This window comes from Sus scrofa, chromosome 14, assembly GCF_054392235.1.
Source record: "Sus scrofa isolate SSC_HxYL_T2T_F1_AM1 chromosome 14, Sscrofa_HxYL_maternal_Yorkshire_Landrace_v2.0, whole genome shotgun sequence".
Lineage (NCBI taxonomy): Eukaryota > Metazoa > Chordata > Mammalia > Artiodactyla > Suidae > Sus > Sus scrofa.
This window is the reverse complement of record NC_139396.1, coordinates 155,125,163-155,145,293: the sequence shown is the minus strand read 5'-3', so window position 1 is coordinate 155,145,293 and position 20,131 is coordinate 155,125,163. Positions and strand designations below refer to the sequence as shown.

General features: G+C 46.2%; 1 protein-coding gene across 3 annotated transcripts; it reads right to left on the bottom strand.

Annotated features, from left to right (window-relative positions):
- Positions 1-7,321: 7,321 nt before the first annotated feature.
- Positions 7,322-19,549, bottom strand: LOC100620521 (ATPase PAAT). 3 transcript variants are annotated; one of them, XM_084995799.1, is made up of 6 exons: positions 19,350-19,549; positions 18,446-18,649; positions 17,009-17,081; positions 13,134-14,131; positions 9,137-10,494; positions 7,322-8,480 (listed from the first exon to the last, which is right to left on the bottom strand). In XM_084995799.1, the coding sequence occupies exons 5-6, from the start codon at positions 9,589-9,591 to the stop codon at positions 8,246-8,248; spliced, it is 690 nt and encodes a 229-aa protein (XP_084851925.1). In that variant the 5' UTR covers positions 9,592-10,494; positions 13,134-14,131; positions 17,009-17,081; positions 18,446-18,649; positions 19,350-19,549; the 3' UTR covers positions 7,322-8,245. The 3 variants fall into 3 exon arrangements, with proteins under 3 accessions (XP_084851925.1, XP_003483618.3, XP_084851926.1); XM_003483570.5 differs by having other exon boundaries at positions 9,137-9,591; positions 13,922-14,131; XM_084995800.1 differs by lacking the exons at positions 13,134-14,131; positions 17,009-17,081 and having other exon boundaries at positions 9,137-10,882; positions 17,377-18,649.
- Between the last annotated feature and the right edge of the window lie 582 nt (positions 19,550-20,131).

Here is a 20,131-nt window from a genome sequence, read left to right as displayed (position 1 = left end):
GTTCATGCTTAAAGAGTTAACTAGTGACAGGAGGTTACCTACTAGAAGAGATTAAAAAAAGGATAAATAGGAAGTGAAGGAAGAAGCTACTCCCTCTGGGATGAACAATGATGGAATTAAACATCTTCCAAAGGTCCCTCCCCACTGAGTTTCAGTCTTCTCAACACAGGGCTTGGCGGATGGCATAGTCAGGATTGTAATGACAGCAGAATTTGCCAGAAGGGCTCTCTTTTTGGTGTGGCTGAGAAACACCAGTGGGTGAGTGCTGTCGGCCCCAGTACAAGTTTTTAAGATGTAAATTCAGGACTGCATCCTCCCTGGAGGTGCTCAGTAACCCTCCGCCTCGAGTTCCAGGGCATTGCTCTGCCTCTCTTCTGGCATCTATTCCGTCTCATTTGTCCCCATGTGCTCCAACTTTCTCTTGCCACCAGGAAGCTCCATATCACACAGAGCACATCCGATTCCCTCTGCACCCCACCCAGGGGCAGTACAATGTCCAGCTTTGGGAGGCCATGACACGCATGTTCCGTGTGTGGGAATATGTCTCATGTCCAGGCCTCACAGGTGCACCATGGAAGCAGGATGGGGCAAGGGGTCTTTGGGACAACTTTCTGGTAGACGGTGGGGACAGAGCTTGTAACCTGGGCTTTCGAGCCAAGGCAATCTTGTTCAAATCCAACTCTGCCTTTCACTCTGTGAGCCTCGGTTTCCTAGCTGCAAAATGCAGGCTAGCGCAGGTGACCATTGAATGAGATGAGGTTTGTCATGTTTGCCAGACTTGGATCTGAGTCCAAAGGTAAGAAATTGAACCAGGTTTTACAAACAAAACAGGGCCATTCAAGAGGCACCTGCGAGGGGTTCTCTGGTGGCCTAGTGGTTAAAGAGCCAGTGTTGTGGCTGCTGTGGCTCAGGTTACTGCTGTGGTGTGGGTTTGATCCTGGCCCAGGAACTTCTGCATGCTGCTGGCATGGCCAAAAAAAAAAAAAAAAAAAAAAAAAAGAGGCACCTATGAGAGATTTTAAAAAATGTTCTGCTGCCCTCAGTGTGGAAAATTTACTCTCATATATACTTAGTGGAAGATTAAAACTACCAGGTTTATTAAAGGTGATATAACAGTATTTATAAAAATATTTTTTCAGGGGCGTTCCCGTCGTGGCGCAGTGGTTAACAAATCTGACTAGGAACCATGAGGTTGCGGGTTTGGTCCCTGCCCTTGCTCAGTGGGTTAACGATCCGGCGTTGCCGTGAGCTGTGGTGTAGGTTGCAGACGCGGCTCGGATCCTGCGTTGCTGTAGCTCTGGCGTAGGCCAGTGGCTACAGCTCCAATTCGACCCCTAGCCTGGGAACCTCCATATGCCGTGGGAGCGGCCCAAAGAAATAGCAAAAAGACAAAAAAAAAAAAAAATTTTTTTTTTCAAAAACACAAGTTCCTGTCATGGCTCACTGGTTAAAGAATCCAACTAGGAACCATGAGGTTGTGGGTTCGATCCCTGGCCTCAGTGGGTTAAGGATCCAGCGTTGCCGTGAGCTTTGGTATAGGTCGCAAACGCGGCTGAGATCTGGAGTTGCTGCATCTCTGGTGTAAGCCGGTGGCTACAGCTCCAATTAGACCCCTAGCCTGGGAACCTCCATATGCCACAGGAGCGGCCCTAGAAAAGGCAAAAAGACAAAAAAATTAAAAAAATAAAAAGCACAAGGAACTTTACCAGACATTTTACTTCTAAAATGTTAATCTTTGAAGAATACCAATCCTTCGCAGACTCTTCCGAAAAACAGAAGAGGAAAGGATGTGTCCAGACTCATTTTACAAGGCCAGCTAGCGTTACTCTGATGCCAGAGCTAGACAACACACAGAGTTACAGGCCAGTGTCTGTGATGAACGTAGATGTAAACATCCTTAATAAACATACTAGCAATGTGAATTCAACATTACATAACAAGGATCATACACTGTGTTCAAGTGGGATTTAGCCTTGGCATTCAAGGATGGTTCAACATAAATCAATGTGAGACAACGCATTAACAGCATGGAGAATAAAAATCATATGATTATATTTTCGTTTTTTGTTTTGGCTGAGCCCTTGGCATGCGGAAGTTCCTAGGCCAGGGATCAAATCTTCAACCTCATGGGCACTAGTCAGATTTGTTTCTGCTGCGCCACAATGGAAACTCCCAGAAAAACATTTGACAAAATATGACATCCTTGCCTGATGAAAGCTCTTGACAAATTGGGTATAGAAGGAACATACGCAGCATGATGAAGAGCATATCTGACGAGCCCACAGCTAACATCGCACTTGATGGAGAAAAGCTGAAGGCTTTTCCTCTAAGATCAGGGATAACACAAAAATGCCCGTTCTTGCCACTTTTCTTCAACATAGTAATGGAAGTCGTAGCTAGAACACTTAGGCAAGAAGAGGAAATAAATGCATCCAAACCAGAAAGGAAGAATAAACTTGTCTTTGTTGGCAAATGACATTTATAAAAATCTCTGAAGACTCCACCACAACACTGCTAGAACTAATCAATTCAGTAAAGTTGCAGGATACAAAATCAGCTGCATTTCTATACACAAACTACCAAAGAAGTTAAGAAAATTCATTTACAATAGCATCAAAAAGAATAAAATACTTGGGAATAAATTCAACCAAGGAGTTGAAAGATCTGTGCACCAAAAGTTGTAAAACGCTGTTGGAAGACACTAAAGACACAGATAAATTGAAAGATATTCCTATGTTGATGGACTGGACAAATAATGTTAAAATGTCTACACTACCACCAAAAAATATGCAGATTCAATTCAATCCCTATTAAAATTATAATGGCATTTTCCACAAAAATAAGAAAAACTTGTAAAATGCACATGGACTCCCCAAAAGACACCAAATAGACAATCTTGATAAAGAACAAAGCTGGAGACATCATGCTTCCCAAACTCAAACTGTGTTACAAAGCTTTTCTCATCAAAGCAGTTAAGTATTAGCATAAAAACCGATGAAACTAATAGGCCACGCCCAGGCTGCTTTTTCAAGCCTTTCCTCTCACCACTACCCGGCCTGCCTCCTAATCTAAACCCTTTTACATCTCCCTACAAAGAAGCTTCAGCGCCATTCCTTCACGGTTTGCTTGCTCAGCTGCTTGCAGGAAAGGGGAGAGACCAAGGGTGGCTCGTGCTGAGCTGAGCTTAACAGGAAGCAGTGTGACGAGGGGAGGGAGAGGTGGGAGCCCGTGGAGGAGGCCTCATGTCTGTGGGAACCATCAGCCTGAGGAGACCCAGGAGAAAGGACCAGCTGGGATAGCAAGTCAAGTAGTGGCCGAAGAGCCTGGAAAGCTAGGCTGCGGCTGAGGAAGAGCCTCCAGGGGTTGTCTGTCTTTATGGTGAGTCACATGGCAGCAAGCAGTGTGCAAAGGCACTCTGCCCTGCACCAAAGACTGAAAATCCAGTGATGGAAGGGAGACGCAAACCTCAGCATGCCACCCATGGCAAGGGGAGATGAATGAACACTCAAAGGGGAGGCAATGGGGAAACTAAAATACGTGACCTGTACCTTGATTTCATTCTCATCACACCATCACACATCCCTTGCAGACGCCTCAAACGACAGTGATCACGCTGACATCTCTGGAGGTGCACTTGCCAGCCCCCATTTCCCAGACTTGACTGGGTGTGCCACATACAAGTGGAGAAAAATGACCAAAAAAAGAGATTTAATAGAGATTTCATACATACCATGGCCCTGTTTGAGCAAATAATAAAGCAATTATATATATGCATAGCAATTTATAAATATAAGAAAATATCTATGAATTTCAGTATGTATAAAATATAATTTAGGTCTCTATTAACATGGAAAAATTAAGAAATGAAAGATCAGGAATTAAAGCTCATCTGAATTATTTCCAGTACTATAATCATGAATATTGTAGTAAAAAACTCCCTCAGCTTTTATCTGGAAATACCTCAATTTCTCTCTCACTTCTGAAGGACAGTTTTGCTGCAAATAGGATTCTCAGGTTTGTTGTTTTTGTTTTTAGCATTTTGAATACATCTGGTGCATTTTGAATATACCTGGTGTCTTCGGGCCTCCGAAGTGTCTGATCAGAAATCTGCTAATAAATAATGTTATTGATTATTCCTTACATGTGATGACTTTTTGTGCTTGCAAGATTCTTTGGTTTTTGAAAGTGTGACTTTAAGATGTCTTGGTGTGGGGCTCTTCCATTTCCTCTCGTTTGGAGTTTGTTAGCTTCTTGGATGTCTAAATTCATGTCTCTCATCAAATGTGGGAAGTTTTGAGCCATACTTTCCTCAGTTATTCTCTCTGGCCCTTCACCTCTCTCTCTGCGGGGAGCCGAGAAAATGCAGGGACTCAAAAAAAGGACATTGCCTGATGGCAGCAAAACCTGAAGGCAGGTTCTTAACCAAGAAAGGGAGCTCACCTGAACGGTACAAGCCAAAGGTGGGCTCTTGGTCAGGAAAAAAGCTCACATGAACAGTGCATGCTGAAGGTGGGCCTCCGGTCAGGAGGAAAGCCTGCCTGCACGGTACAGGCCGAGGGCAGGCCTCAGGTTACACAGCTCTCACTTTGATGTTGATGGGGAAGAACTGGGGCTTTCCTGGGAAAGCAACTTCCATGTTTGCGCCAGAGAACATGGATTGTTTCTCGGGTGACCTAGTCTTTCCTATTGTTTTGTTTGTTATTCAGTTTTCCTCAGTCTTTCCTGATCATTTACTTATTATTATTTTCCTGCGGTGATTTGTGACTTAACAAAATTACAATAATATCATAAAAATTTCATCCTGAAAGACTTCCCCCTATTTAAATCCAACTTAGTTAAAACATAGTGTTTATCTATTAACTAGTTACATAGTAAACTTTAGAGTTAGGATTTTAATGAGGTCCATAGAAGTTAGCCATATCTTATGCACAAAACCTAGCTGTGAGTTTTGTCTTTGATTTTAAAAGCCTTTTAGTGATAGCTAGTTTAATTAAGTTGGTTTATATTTACTTACACTGTCTCCCTGCCGTAACGCTTTGAAGATAAGCACCGGTCTACAAACAAGGTTTGTAAATGCCAAATTCTTGTGTCTATGGCCTCTTCAAAGTACTAAGTTTAGTTAAGATAGAGATCTTAAAACAGGATGCATGGCTGCTATACCATGTAATAGTTAACCAATGTACTTTTAACACTGTGATGTAATCTGTAGTGAAAAACTGTCTATAGAATCAACCACTGCTGCCAATAAAGTGTGAGCAGTCTAGCGCCCTGCAAGAAGGGACAAAGAGGCTGTCTCGTATGTACATTTGCCGACGCGCGTCCCTCTTCGATCAGGAAGTGCACGCTCCCTGGCCACCGGAGCTGGCCTCCAGCATCTCTCCTCCCTCTGGGATTCCCATGATGCATTTATTGGTCTGTTTCATGGTATCTCACAGGCCCGTTAGGCTCTGGGCTCTCTTCACTTTTCTTCAAGCTTTTTTTTCCTTCTGTTCTTCAGATTCAAAAATTTCCACTGTGCTATCTTCAAATTCACCAATTCTTCCTCCTGCCTATTCAGATCTGTTTGAATCCCTCTAGTGAATTTTCCACTTGTTATTGTACTTTTCAGTTCCAGAGTTTCTTTTTGGTTTGTTTTTAGATTTTCTATCTCTTTGCTATTTTCATTTTGTTTGTACATCATTTTCTTGACTTTCTTCATGTCTTCCTTTAGGTCTTTGAACATTTTTTAAGAAAACTGTTTAAAAATATGTCTTGGAGTTCCCCACTGATCTAGTGGTTAAAGACTTGGTGGTCACTGCTGTGGCTCAGGTTTGATCCCTGTCCAGCGTATCTACCATCAGGTCTTTTTCTCACACACACACACACACACACACACACACACACACACACACAGATATGTAGGCAGATATAATGTAATTTAGATCTTTAGAGCTCTGAAAGAATAATAAGTTGTAAGTGAAAAAATTAATGTTCATCTGAGTTATTTCTACTACTATAATCATAATATTGTAAAATTTACTCTTAATTCTATAAAACATGCTAATTGTGATATTTCTATAACTATAGCAATAATCACCAGAGTTATAAAGTATACTTAATTTTTTTTATAAAGAAGGCTCTATTTGTGTTTGTTTTCAACAGAAATCTGGACAATTATTCATTTGTGCTGTATTTTGATAATGGTATATCATCAATCTACAGAATATATGCGGCATTCTTTAAACAAAGGAGGAATTTTTCCTTCTTTCTTTTTTTTTTTTTTTTTGGCCACACCTGTGGCATGTGGACATTCCCAAGCCAGGGATCAAATCCACCCCCACAGCAGTGACCAGAGTCACAGCAATGCCAGATAATGCCAAATCCTTAACCTGCTAGGCCACCAGGGGGCTCCAGAATGTTTCTTTTAAAGCAGAAGTTTTATTGTTGCTTATAATGGATTTTAACTGTACCACCATACTGACACAATAATAACGGCAAGCAGGTAAGGAAAAGTATCTGAATTCTAATACAAAGGTATCAGTTTAATTAATGTAGACTCAGAAACTTAGACTTCAGGGAATTTTGCAATAAGATCAAATCCAAGTCTTAGCTCACATTACTCTAAACTAAAGGCTGTCTCTCTAGAGAGATTTTTGGCATCTACAAACTGGAAAACTCAGTTCAAGAACATTTTGTACCATTTCTTTCCAATACTGAATCTTTAAACGTCTTTGATATGACCTTATTTCTGTTCAGATGTAATCAAGATGAGACTTTTAAGATGAATCCAGTACCTGAAAGGAGGCGCTTTTTTTTTTTTTGTCTTATTTTTTGCCATTTCTTGGGCCGCTCCTACACCACGGCTCACGGCAACGCCAGATCCTTAACCCACTGAGCGAGGCCAGGGATTGAACCCGCAACTTCATGGTCCCTAGTTGGATTCATTAACCACTAAGCTACAATGGGAACTCCAGGAGGTACTTTGTAAATAAACAGACTACAGCTACTAGAAGATGTAAAATTTAACTCACAGCCTCAGCTTGGAGTACAATAGATTTCTCCTCCAAAACATACTACCTTATAGCTATGTATGTTGTTACTATCCCATAAATTAGAAAAGATTAGACAAATATGCAAATTCTCAAGTGGCTGTAGTGAGAGTATTTTCCATATTCTGTGTTACCTTTGTAGTATGATACAAATAAAGAGTATATTAATTAGCCCTCATTTTAAAGAACTGACCAAAATACTGCATGAGTGAAATACCGCTTTTCATAAAAATAAAACATTCTAAACAAAGGTTAGTTGAAAATAAAAAATTTCCATTTACTTAGATAAGCAGTTTCCAGAGTGGATCCATTTATTTTTTTAGATGCAAATATATCACCTTTCAACACATATGCAATAGCTGTAATTTCTAAAAATTAAGCTGACAGAATTGCAATCTCCTTGATTCATATGCCTTAATCGTTCAATGAAGAACCTCAGCATTTAACACTTTAAACAGAAAAGGGCTTTGGAAAGCGGAAACTGTATCAGCTCAGAAAAGGACAGTGCCTATGCCTTCTGGGTAGACTGACATACAACAAGGTGACTTTTCTCATTTTACATCAAACAATCTAAGATAACGATCCTAACGAGGAACAGGCGAGTTATGAGGTTTGCTTCCCTATCTACTGCTACACCGCACTGAAACAAAGAACATGAACCACCCCAGTGTGAACCAATTTACACGTGCCAAACACTGTGTCGTCTTCATTATTTAAGATAAACAATATAAAACAAAAATTAGTGATTTGAATGAAAGGTTCCAAGACTTTAGTATCCAATTTTTCAAAAACAGTCAACAAGAAAAAGGAAAATTATCAAATACTCAGAGCATTATTTTTCACACTCCTAAGACTACAAAATAACATCTTTGTATAAATAAAAAATATACTTCTACAAAACACATATACAATACAAACTAAGGAACTCCATTAGAAATCCTTAAAATCGTAAACACTTAACCTGGCAGTGTACATAAACTTCTGTTAAGAGTGATAAATACTGCAAACAAAAATAACTTAGCCTCAATCATGTTAACTCTTAGTGTACAGTACTGGATATACAAGTACAGTAAAAAAAAAAACACTGAAGTCAATTTATATAAGTGGAGATATTTCAAAGGACATTAAATACCTGCTTTTCATAAACTTTTTGGGGGGGGTTGGCTTTGTAATAAATACTTAATAAATATCTGTAGTACTCTGTATGTGCTGAGTGCTTATCTTTCTCCATTTGAAAGTCTTTCTCCAGAGTCATAATGTCTTAGAGGCATCCCAGAGGGTGGGGAGTTGGGATTTTGCAGCAAGTCCACCAACAAAGCAATCTTATTATCTAGGTGCTCCTGGAGTTTATAAATTCGCTGATCGATGTAGTCCGTGAGTTTCTTCTCCATCAGTTCCATGTTTTTAGAAAGCATCTTTTCCAAGGAGGAACAAATGGATTGTGCGTCCTCTCTAAAAGGAAATTAAAAAAATAACAAGATCACAATTTCTCCTAATATTATAACAAAAACAACCAAACTATAGTATAATAAAACAGCCAACTTAAATTGCTGGAATTTGTCTTCACAAGCATCTTCTGTTTCCTGACAAGGGAGCTCCAGGTTCTTTGTTCTTAGGGCCACACCTGTGGCATATGCAAGTTCCCGGGCTAGGGGTCAGGTCAGAGCTGCAGCTGCTGGCCCATGCCACAGTCACAGCAATGCCAGATCCCAGCCGTGTCCTCGACCTACGTCGCAGCTTGTGGCAACGCTGGTCCAGTTGTATGAAGGACGCACTTCATACAACTGGACAAAAAATGCCCATCTCGCGGTCACTGCAGCTCCTGCCCATTCACGCAGAGAACCCCCTACGCCCCCCTCTTCTGACGCTCGGACCCCTTCCATCAAACGCCTGCGCGGTGCTCGCCACCCCCGGTGCCGTGCCCTTCTTTCAGAGCAGCCGCTCTACTCGGCAGAGTCTCTCCTTCCTCAACCGCGTTAAGGCGAAGATGTACAAGCCCCCCCAGTTCCCTCGGGACACACCGTCAGGCAGGAGCCGTGGAAACAACGGCCTCCCCCCCCTCCTCTCCCCCCTCCCCGGTCGAAACCACACTGGTCTCAAACACTCACGGAAGCCCAGCAGGGCCTTCGCCGGGCCGGGTGATGCTCTCCTGCCACTTGCTGTGAGGTCCCAGGCGGAGATGGCTCACTTGACGACACAGGTTCTGGAGGAAAGGCGGCAGCTCCAAGTTAGCTACGGGGGCGCTGTCACCCGCTCTCTTCGGGGAGAAAGAAGAGACTGCAGCCTTAAGCTCATTCTCAAGAAGAGACTGGTTCTGTGGCCCCATGGGACACTCCTGGAGGCGGGTAACAGGGCCCCCGGCCGCTGGCTGCGTCCTCTGGGCCGGGTGAGCCTGCACGTCTTCGGTCCGGTTTCCAGACGTCAGGCCGGTTCGGAAGGGAAAAGGTGTGGAGGTCGACTTGGCCGAGGCTCCCGAACTGGAGGATGCTCGTGCTCCCACCCCGGGCGTGGAGCCAGCGCTTCCCCGAGGCGACTGGGGCGGCTCGCCGATGGGAATGCACATCTGAGCAAGGCAAGAGGGCAAGGCGGGTCACACGGGTGAGAGCGACAGCCCCCCGCGGAGGCCCCTGGAGTCAGGCCACCCGTCTCCTTTCACTCCATCCTTAACGTCCTTGCCCGAGGTCGGCGAGAGGTACGACCCCAGTACCGAGCCGAGGGGACAAAGCCCAAAGTCAGCTTGGCCGAGGTAAGACAACGAGTCCGTGGGAGAACCAGGGCACGAACCCAGGTCACCTAAGTCCCGAGCCAGGACTCGAACCACTTCACGGTAGTTCTGCTCAGGAAAAGAGTCAAGCAAATCCTGGCGTACTCCGGAAAATTTTAATGTTTCTACTAAAAGGCCTCCTTAAGGTTTAGTAATCAAATGGCAGTCCTCTCGATTTGACCATAATCGTTGGCGACTGTCACAGAAGTAACAGCCGTCCACCCACTGTCACGTATCATAAGCCAACCTAAGGACACACCGGTTGTTTACACCGGAAGAGGGACCAGACAGTTACACTCATACATGCATTTGCGGCTTTAATAACTTGTCGGGTAAGGACTGGGTTTGGGGGCCTCCACTGGCCCGGCTGTGCTCCACTGTTTCTGAGGAGACTCGGGCTCACCTTTCAGAAGAGGTTACCCTGCCTCCTACACAGGCCATGTTCTGGCTATGCCCTTTAATGTTTTCATAAAAGAAAAGCAAAACTATCTGTAGCCTAGCTAACCGGTAAGTTATGTGGCTCCATCCTAAATTCTAAATACAGAATTCTACTGGAGATTTTTTTTTTCCTTTTTTCTGGGCATACCTGCCACATATGGAAGTTCCTGGACTAGAGGTCAAACGGGAGCTGCAGATGAAACCTATGCCACAGCCACGGCAACGCCAGATCCTTAACCCACTGAGCAAGGCCAGGGATTGAACCTGCATTCTCAGACTGTGTCAGGTTCTTAACCTGCTGAGCCACAACAGGAACTCCTGGCTAGAGATTCTTATCCAAGGATACTCTACTTACTGCTGCTCCGTATCTACTGAGAGACGGAGAAAAGTACTACACAAGATCAGCTGAAGACGCTCAGTCCATATATTTTCTGAATGTTATAAAAAATGACTGCTGGATTAAGCCAGCACAAAACTCAGCATCCATCAAATTTTTACCATAAGGCTACTCCGTGTTAGAAACTATTTCGGCCACTGGACATAATACAGTGAACAAAACAAATATAATTTTGCATATATGCTCTCATAGTTCCATAAAATGAAGTATTTACGTCTGAACATCTTGCAGGATTTCTTTAACTTTTCTTTTTTTCTTTTTTTTCATCTTTTTTGCCTTTTCTTGAGCCGCTCCCACGGCATATGGAAGTTCCCAGGCTAGGGATCCAATTGGAGCTGTAGCTGCCGTCCTACACCAGAGCCACAGCAACGCCAGATCCGAGCCACGACTGCAACCTACACCACAGCTCACGGCAACGCCAGATCTTTACCCACTGAGCAAGGCCAGGGATCGAACCCGCAATCACATGGTTCCCAGTCAGATTCGTTAACCACTGCGCCACGACGGGAACTCCAACTGTTTTAATCATCAAAAAAATCAAACAAGGAGTTCCCATCATGGCTCAGCGGAAACGAATCTGACTAGCATCTATGAGGACGCAGGTTCGATCCCTGGCCTTGCTCAGTGGGTTAAGGATCTGGCATTGCCATGAGCTGTGGTGTGGGTCGCAAAAGGACGTGGCTCAGATCCTGTGTTGCTGTGGCCCTAAAAAACCAAACAAACAAAACAAAAAAACAAACAAACAAAAAACCCCATCAAGTATCGCCTTGAGAAAGCAAGAACAAAAGTTCTTTTTATTCTGAAGATGAGAAAAGGTCAACAATGAAAATCTTGAATAACTGAATATAGTTTCTTGAGAAAATGGGGCACGGCTTTCACTCATGTAACAACTGTATGCTTGGCTCTTTGAGAAAAAATTCCTATTCAATTATTCTAAATTGCTGAAGCAAAACCAAATCAAAGTCAGCACACTGGAACTCCAAATACAAGGAAATAAGAAATCACTTGAATCAAACTTTCCAGAACTCAAGGACCCACCAGTGCAGGTGAAGCAGGGCGAGGCTGGGAAGCTGCTCCCAGCTCCTTCCTTTCCCCTTCAGGACAGGCCCTGCCCAAGTTTACACAGGAAGGTTCCACCCAGGGTGTGGTTCCACCCCCTCCCCAGAGGGGGCAGCTCTCACCGCGAAGCATCCCTACTTCACGCTCAATGGACAGCTACAGAGCTTATGGGACCCTGGGCAAGGGGACAGTCCTGGCTCCCGGTTGCCAACAACCAACAATCCTAGAGGACCAGGCATATGCTGTCAGGATGGGTCCATACCCGCGGCCTCCCCACCAGAGAGAAGACTTTTTTTAGAATGTTTAAAAAAAGATTTCCCAGGAGCACCTTCCTTCTGCCTCGAGGTGTTCCCCAAATGTCCCTGTATACAGGGATTCAGCGTGTGTGTGTGCCTCTGCCGTCAGGATGACAGGCTGCAGGGGAAGGTCACGACACGTGTGCTATTGGCTGGATTCACGTGTCCGTACAATAGAACATGCTAGACGGATACTAGAAAATGAAGGCTTGGGACAGGATAAGAGTTAGGACAGCCCTCATCACTTCCCTAATGCACTCTGAGTTGGCTGAAATTCCTGGCAAAGAAGAAGCATTATTTGGGAATTGAACAAAAACAACCATAGGTTCGTGGGGAAAAAAAACCCCAAACCATCATCCATGTCAATCCCCCCTGCCAAAGGCAAGCTTTTAAAACGTAAAAATCGGTCCGCAAAATGTTTTACTTCATTACGGCTCTCTAATGTTTTCAAAACCTTGCACACTCAAAAAATTTCTTCCAAAAAAAAAAAAAAAAATCTCTTCTGCTTTAAAATTCTTCATCTCTGTCTCCACTGGATTCCTCCCCCTCCTGCCCGCCCCACACTGCTGCCTCCAAGATTTGTTCTCCAACTAAACTAGGCATAACACTCACCTGGTGACCTGGTGTGGCCTGTTTAAAGCAGCCGAGTCCTGGGCCTGACCCTCAGGGCTTCAGGTCATTGGTGAAGGCCACTGTTGTGCACTTTATACACCTTCCAAGGGATTCTGACACAGGCAGGTTCCTCATCTCTAGGATGCTGGAAAGAAGCCCCCTTTACCCTGGCTACGTCCATGTTCCTACAACCCATCTCTTACCTAATCCCTCAAAATCTGGTGGCCCTGTCATCCCCCTAAAGACCTCCAAGGAGCACTTGGTGGATAAACCAAAGGGCACATGTACACATCGCTCTGGAGAAGTCAACTTCTACTCGTTTTCTAGCTACCTTCTCCTTCTCCTAGCACTGAAGATTTAATCCATACTATCTCCCAGCCCTCAAACGCCCCCTCCAAATTTACTTGCCTAATTCCACCTTTCCTCTCTGAAGGATTAGATAAACTGCTACTTCCAGAGTTCCCAGTGTGGCTCAGTTGTAAGGAACCCAACTAATACTCACGAGGTTGCGGGCTCAATCCCTGGCCACGCTCAGAGGCTTAAGGACCCAGTGTTGCCCTGAGCTCTGGGGCAGGTCACAGATGTGGCTCGGATCTGGCGTTGCTGTGCCTGTGGCGTTGCTGCAGCTCCCATTTGACCCCTAGCCTGAGAACTTCCATATGAAAAAGACCAAAAAAAAAAAAAAAAAAAAAAAGAGCTACTTCCAATAATAAATCTTTCCTAGGCTTCCTCATCAGCCTCCATTAGATGCCCTCGCACACCTGCTACGAGTGTGAGTACAGATCCTCGAGGACAGGCCGTCGGCTAAAGGACCTCTGAACCTTCTCAGCAACCAAAGAGCACCTTATTCTCTGAAAAGGGTTAAATGCTTGCGAAATGAATAGCTGAGTGAGTTCATGGAAAACTGTGGCGTCTGTAACGGAAACATCTTGTTGCAAGAGGGTAAGTCTACAGAATGTTATTTTTAGAAAAGTTAGTAAAGACAGTATTAAATTCAGTGTTAGAAGTTTCAAAAAAAAATTTAAGTCAGCACACGTCCTTAGAAAAAGCCATTATTTAGAAAAATTTAAATAGGGAGTTCCCATCCTGGCTCAGGGGTAACGAACCCGACTAGTACCCACGAGGACACAGGTTTGATCCCCGGCCTTCCTCAGTGGGTTAAGGGTCTGGCGCTGCTGTGGCGGAGGCCGGCAGCCACAGCTCCAATTTGATCCCTAGCCTGGGAACCTCCATAGGCCATGGGTGCACACCAAAAAAGACCACACACACACACACACACACACACACAAAGTAAAGAGTGTCTGGAAAGAAATCCATTTCTGCTCACCTGCTGCTGCTGAAACCGAACCAGACTCATCAGCTGCTGAGCTCCCGGTGACAGCTTGGAGCCCATGGACTCCAGGATGGTTTGGACCCGCTCCAGGTCTATCCTTGGCCCCAGAGGAGGACAGCTTGCCGGAGACGCCGGGGAAACGGGCCTCACGTGGACCACGACTCTACTGATGAACACACACTGCTTTTCACCAAACGAGAGCAGCTATCGTAACACAAAAGTTCAGCAAAATTAACACTAATAAAAATACCCCATCATGTTTTAAAGTCACTTCTTGTTAGTACTGAAGGAACAGCGAAGCATTCAAGAATCCAAAATTAACCTCAAGTTCATTTTGCGATCTCCTCTAGAATATTCCGGCAGAAGTAGGCTCAAAGAACCACCTGAACTTGAAAACTGATATCGCAACTAAAAGAGACGGTGTAAATACTCTTTCACTTGAGAAGTTTCAGGAGTTAAGGATAAACCAGGCCAATCCAGGATCTTAACATCAACTTGCTACAATGTTATTTCATACAAAAGAAGACTGTCCAGGACCAGGCGCAGAGTGTTTGCTGACACACCAAGCGTAAGTCAGTATCTTAGAATTCAGGATAAATTCTCAGCGGATGCTAAGGGGATGCAAAGCTGGCCTAAGAGAGGGCACTGGTCTCCAGGCGGAAAAGACGGGTTCACGGTGATTTTCTAACTCGACAAAAGAGCAAAGAAAGGTCAAACTTTGAGCGCAGTTCTCCAGTTTTTCCAAAGCTTTATGCTGCCTCATCCAGTCCATGCTTTTAGTTATTTAGTTGTTTATTTTCATGATTTTAACTTTTTCCATTCTAGTTGTCGTCCACGCTTTTAAACCAAAGCCATTTCCTGGGTGGTGAAGGAAAACAAAGCCGCCAAGTGGAAGGACAACAGGACTGAGAATCAGACAGACCTGGGTTCAGGATGGCTCCGCCTGGGTGGCCCTGGCAAATGCCAAACTCCAGTCAGGAGTACAATGATTTCACGTGATTGTTACAAGGACTATACACGTGTTAACATCTGCAGTATGTATCACTGAGCAAGGGCTCAAAGACATGCATAAGTAATGATTACTATTCATTTATTTATTCACTTATTTATTGCCTTTTTAGGGCCACACCTGTGGCATATGGAAGTTCCCAGGCCAGGGCTTGAATTGGAGGTGCAGCTGCCAGCCACAGCCACAGCCACAGCCACACAGGATCTGAGCTGCGTCTTCCACCTACACCACAGCTCAGGGCAACACTGGATCCTTAACCCACTGAGCAAGGCCAGGGATCAAACCTGCATCCTCACGGATGCTAGCTGGGTTCATTACCGCTGAGCCACAACAGGAACTCCAGTAACTATTACTTTTCCCTTTCGTGTACTATTAGCTCAGAAGAAGCCTTCCTTCAAACCCGAGGAGTTACCTACATAAACACTCTCTGCGCTGCCTGGTACCCCCACAGCACAGTTGCAGACACCCGTCACCTTCAGAGACGCAACAAACCCATATATCACACAGAGACAGGTGAACTCAGATCCGCCACTCAGAAACACAGTGTGGCACTAAGGAGGTGACTGTCCCCAACGAGGAAGTGAACACCTCATGAAATTCGCACACACACATTCCAACCGCCATATTACCCCTACCGGTACCCCCCACCCCCCCAGCCGGTCTCAGCAATGATCGAAGCACCACTTGTGCAAACTGAATCCCCCCCTTATCCGTCTGGCCCGCTGTAACATCAGCAACGGGAGGGCTTCTTCCAGTGTGTTCCATAAATGCCCAGTACAGGGTCTGGCATCCACAGGCACTCAAACACAGGCTGGAGGAAGAATCGCCTCGTTTAAACGACTTTGGAAGCTCTCACGACATCCTGCCTAAAACCACATCTACGGATAATCATTCTGTGCTCCTCGATAAGTCACAATCAGAACAGAACATGAGCGAGAAAGACAATCCAGCCGGGCATTTATTTTCTTCAGTTCCTAATGAACTAGGTCCAGACAGCTGGAGAGACTTGCCCAAGGTGACGCTGCCAGTCGGCAGGAGAGCTCATCTCACAGCCAGGGCTTAGGATTTCCAGCTCAGAACCCTTGCCCTCGATCTGCTGACATCATTTGATACTTCGAACCTCGTGGACCCCTTTGCTGAAATAAGTGTATTACATCTTTCTCAATATTATGGGACAAAACTGCTCGTGGATTTTTAGCACCGAAGTTTTATATAAAAAGTATTAAGCCGATGTAATGCTGTAAACCAACTATATCGCAATGTATAATTTTTTTTTTTTTTTTTTTTCAAGGGCTGCCCTTGCAGCATATGGAAGTTCCCAGGCCAGGGGTCAAATCAGATCTACAGCCGCCAGCCTATACCACAGCCACAGAAACACAAGATCCGAGCCAAGTCTGCAACTGGCACCACAGTTTACGGCCATGCTGGATCCCGGACCCACTGAGCAAGGCCGGGCCGCATCCTCATAGATACTAGTCAGATTTGTTTCCAGTGCACCACAATGGGAACTCCAAAAAAAAGGTTTTTCATGCAATTTTCAGGGCTAAAAAGTATACTACCACTCTAGTATCAATAGCACATATCATGACATTGCTATAGGTAATATCTGTTCACATGTTAAAAGAAAAATGGTGATAATTTTTTAGAAAAAGATTTATTTTTACATGGTTTACTACTTCTAATTTTTAATTTTTTTGCTTTTTTAGGGCCACACCCTGGCGGCATATGGAGGTTCCCAGGCAAGGGGTCTAATCGGAGCTACAGCTGCTGGCCTATGCCACAGCCACAGCCACATCAGAGCCATGCCTCGTGTGTGACCTACACCACAGCTCACGGCAATGCTGGATCCTTAATCCACTGAGCAAGGGCAGGGATCGAACCTGCAACCTCATGCTTCCTAGTTGGAGCCGTTTCCTCTGCGCCACAATGGGAACTCCGTATGTTAACTATTTCTGAACTAAAAACCAGGGACCGAGCTGGATTAACTACACTACCAAACAACAAAAAATAAAGCTACAGGGCAGAAAAACAACTACGGCTTTCAAAGTCGTTAAAATTTAGGAATGACTTACCTTTATTTTACAAGCACGTGTGGAAGACTCCAATTGTAGGTATGTTTTGTACAAAGTAATCTTTTCCTGTTCACTAAAAATAAAAAAAAATTGTTTTAAAATTTCATATATTATCTCCCTTTTTTCTCTTTCCTTTTAGGGCCACACCTGCGGCATATGGAAGTTGCCAGGCTAGGCATCGATGCGGAGCTGCAGCTGCCAGACAACTGCACAGCTGCAGCCAAGAGGGACGTGAGCTGCACCTATGACCTTTGCTGCACATTGCAGCAATGCTGAATCCTTAAGCCACTGAGTGAAGCCAGGGATGGGAGCTGAATCCTTACGGATACCAGTCAGGTTCTTAACCTGCTGAGACACAATGGGAACACTCTCTCTTTCCCTCTGTGGGTGTATACATATATATATACATGAAAAAAATCTCACTTAATAGTTACCTTCAGGAAGTCCCCGTTTTGGGTCAGCTGTAATGAGCCCAACTGGAATCCATGAGGACAGGGTTCGATCCCTGGCCTTGCTCAGTGGGTGAAGGATCCGGCATTGCTGTGGCTGTGATGCAGATCACAGTCGAGGCTCAGGTCACACGTTGCCGTGGCTCTGTGCTGTAGGCCAGCTGGTGTAGTGCCGATTCGACCCCTAGCCAGGGAACTTCCATATGCTGCAGGTGTGGCCCTAAAAAGCGAAGGAAAGAAAAAAAAAAAAGTTACTTTCAAAAAGAAAGGTTTCCAGGACTATATTTAAATCCTGAGACTCAGTCTTCCTGGTGAGGCATAAACAATTGGGGCTTCCCACTCAATTGCACTGGATATGAAGAAACTACCCACCCCTTACTAACTACATGAGAAAATTAAATTAGGTATCCCATGTATATCATGTAGCACAAAGCACATTTTAAAGCTCAGTAACAACCATTATACCCAACATGTACAGTAACAACACAATTCCTATTCTGCATCGGATGAAGGGACGATTACAATAAACTCTTCATAAGAAATCAGAAAAAACATGTACAATGGGTTACATGTGTCTGTGCTGGACCGTCTTGGGCTCAGGCACTATTTGTAATGGGCTTCCCACAGGAACATGGTCCTGGTTTCAGACGAACAGAGAAATTCATTTGGGGAAAACAGAACCTTGTGAGTTAAGGAAAAGGGGCAAGAGAGACTTAGCAGAACTTCATTCGGGTAAAACGCTTCCACTAACTAACCAGGACCTTCCACCAATTTCTTTCTCTCCCTTAGCTCTCAACTTCCACCTTGACAAAAACGACTAGGCTGATTTAGATTGTCTTTAAGATCCCCCCCATGCCTGCCGGTGTGTTTTTCTCTTCTCTTCCCTAGTGTCTGGCACCAATGTCACAAAATCAATACACATCACAAAAGCTCCAGAAAGCCAAAACACCACTTCCGAAGAACACGGGGACGTGCACACGTCACACACCTGTTATCCAGAACGTTACAAACACTCTTGCCCCTGCTGGTGCCACAGTACTCCTCTCCTAAGTACACCTCCATATTTCGTGCTGAACTTAAGACGCCAACAGAAACCATTTCTTCACCTCCACGAGGGTCACATCTCACGTGAAGGAAGCAGGGGTTTTCACCCTGGCGGTGCAAGCTCCTTTTCAAAATCACCAGATCCTGGCTGAAAACAAAACGAGGACAGCAGAGTCTTACCGTCAAGTTCCCTGAACAATGCTCTCAACCCACGGAGTGGGCCACAGGGCTTACTGTCTCCAGTTCCCTTTACAGGTGCATTTGCAGCCCAAGGGACAAGCGCTCAGTGCAGAATGCGTAAGGAAATGATGCCTTAGCCGCCAGGGCGCTCCACTCTCCCTGCCTCTTGATCTCTCCCTTCTAAGCGACTCTCTGTAACCGCCTGTCCAGCGGCGGAAATGTATTTACGGGGCATCCACCGTGAGTGAATCAACAATTTGGAAGAGGGAGGGGGGGGAGGCACAGAATGGGACAATGGACAGAAGGGTGCCATTTTCAAAATGAAGCTGGCGGAGGTGTTCCTCAGTTGGTTTTTGTTTTGTTTTCTTGCTATCGTGGTCGCCAGGAGGTGTCGGTGCGTTTCGGGAGAGAGAGGCGGTTCCGATTCTGACAAGGGGCCTCAGGAGAGGACCTGGCCGCCACCAGGGGATGTGTGCCAAACGCCCACTGGCCTGGTCACCCGCCCCGTCCTCCCGCCGCGCCGGCCCTGCCCCCTCGCCCTCGCGCCGCCCAGACCCGTCACCAGCTCGGCTCCCAGACCCCGGCGCAGACCCTCCGCCCTCCCGGCTCCCCAGCCAGGAGCGTGGCTGTCACGCAGCGCAGCCCCCGCCCCCGCCCGCGCGGCGCACCCCGTGGCAGGCGGCGCCAGCAGCTGCTCCCAGTCGGCGTCCCGGGCGCCGAGACCCGCCCGGGCGAGACGGAGGCTCTGGGCCAGGGCTCCGCAGGCGGCATCCCAGGAAGACGCCAACGTCGGGCGGCGGGTCAGCGGCGCGTCCACGGCCCCGGTCTCCATTCGGCCGCCTCCAGCCCCGAGCAGCCCCGGAACCTCCCTTCCAGTGCCCGAGTTTCCGCTTGACAGAGGGCCGGTGGAGGAGCCACTTCCGACTGGTCTGGCTCCAAACCTGCGAGCCGCGGCTTCCGGCCGGGTCGGGAGACCAGCTCCTGGAGACACGCATGCGCGTACCGCCGGCTTCGGCCGCCGGGTTCAAAAGCTGCGCGAGGACGGGCTCAAGGCGGGAGCATGCGCATTGACGGCACCTCCGCCGGTACTGCGCGCAGGCGCGATGTGGCGCGCGGGAGCGGGGAGGTTTTTCGCCGTTGACCCCTGAGAAATAGGTGGTGCGGGTGTCGGTTGCTGGGGTGACCGACAGAGTTGGTCCAACGAGGGGAGTCCGTCGTGAGATAGGTGTGGAGTCGTCGCCCTCGCGACCCGAGGGACCTGCTCCATCCTCGCGCTCTCAAGGGTGGACCCCGGGCTTTCCGCGGCCGGCGGTGGCGGGCAGTGTGTGGGGAAAAGCTTTGGGGCCCAGCGAGGTCACGTGCTCAGCCGGCCCCGGCCCACCTCGGGCCCGGTGTCAGGACCGCGCGGCCGGGGCGGTGGGAGGTGGAGGAAGACCCGGCTGGAAGGGGC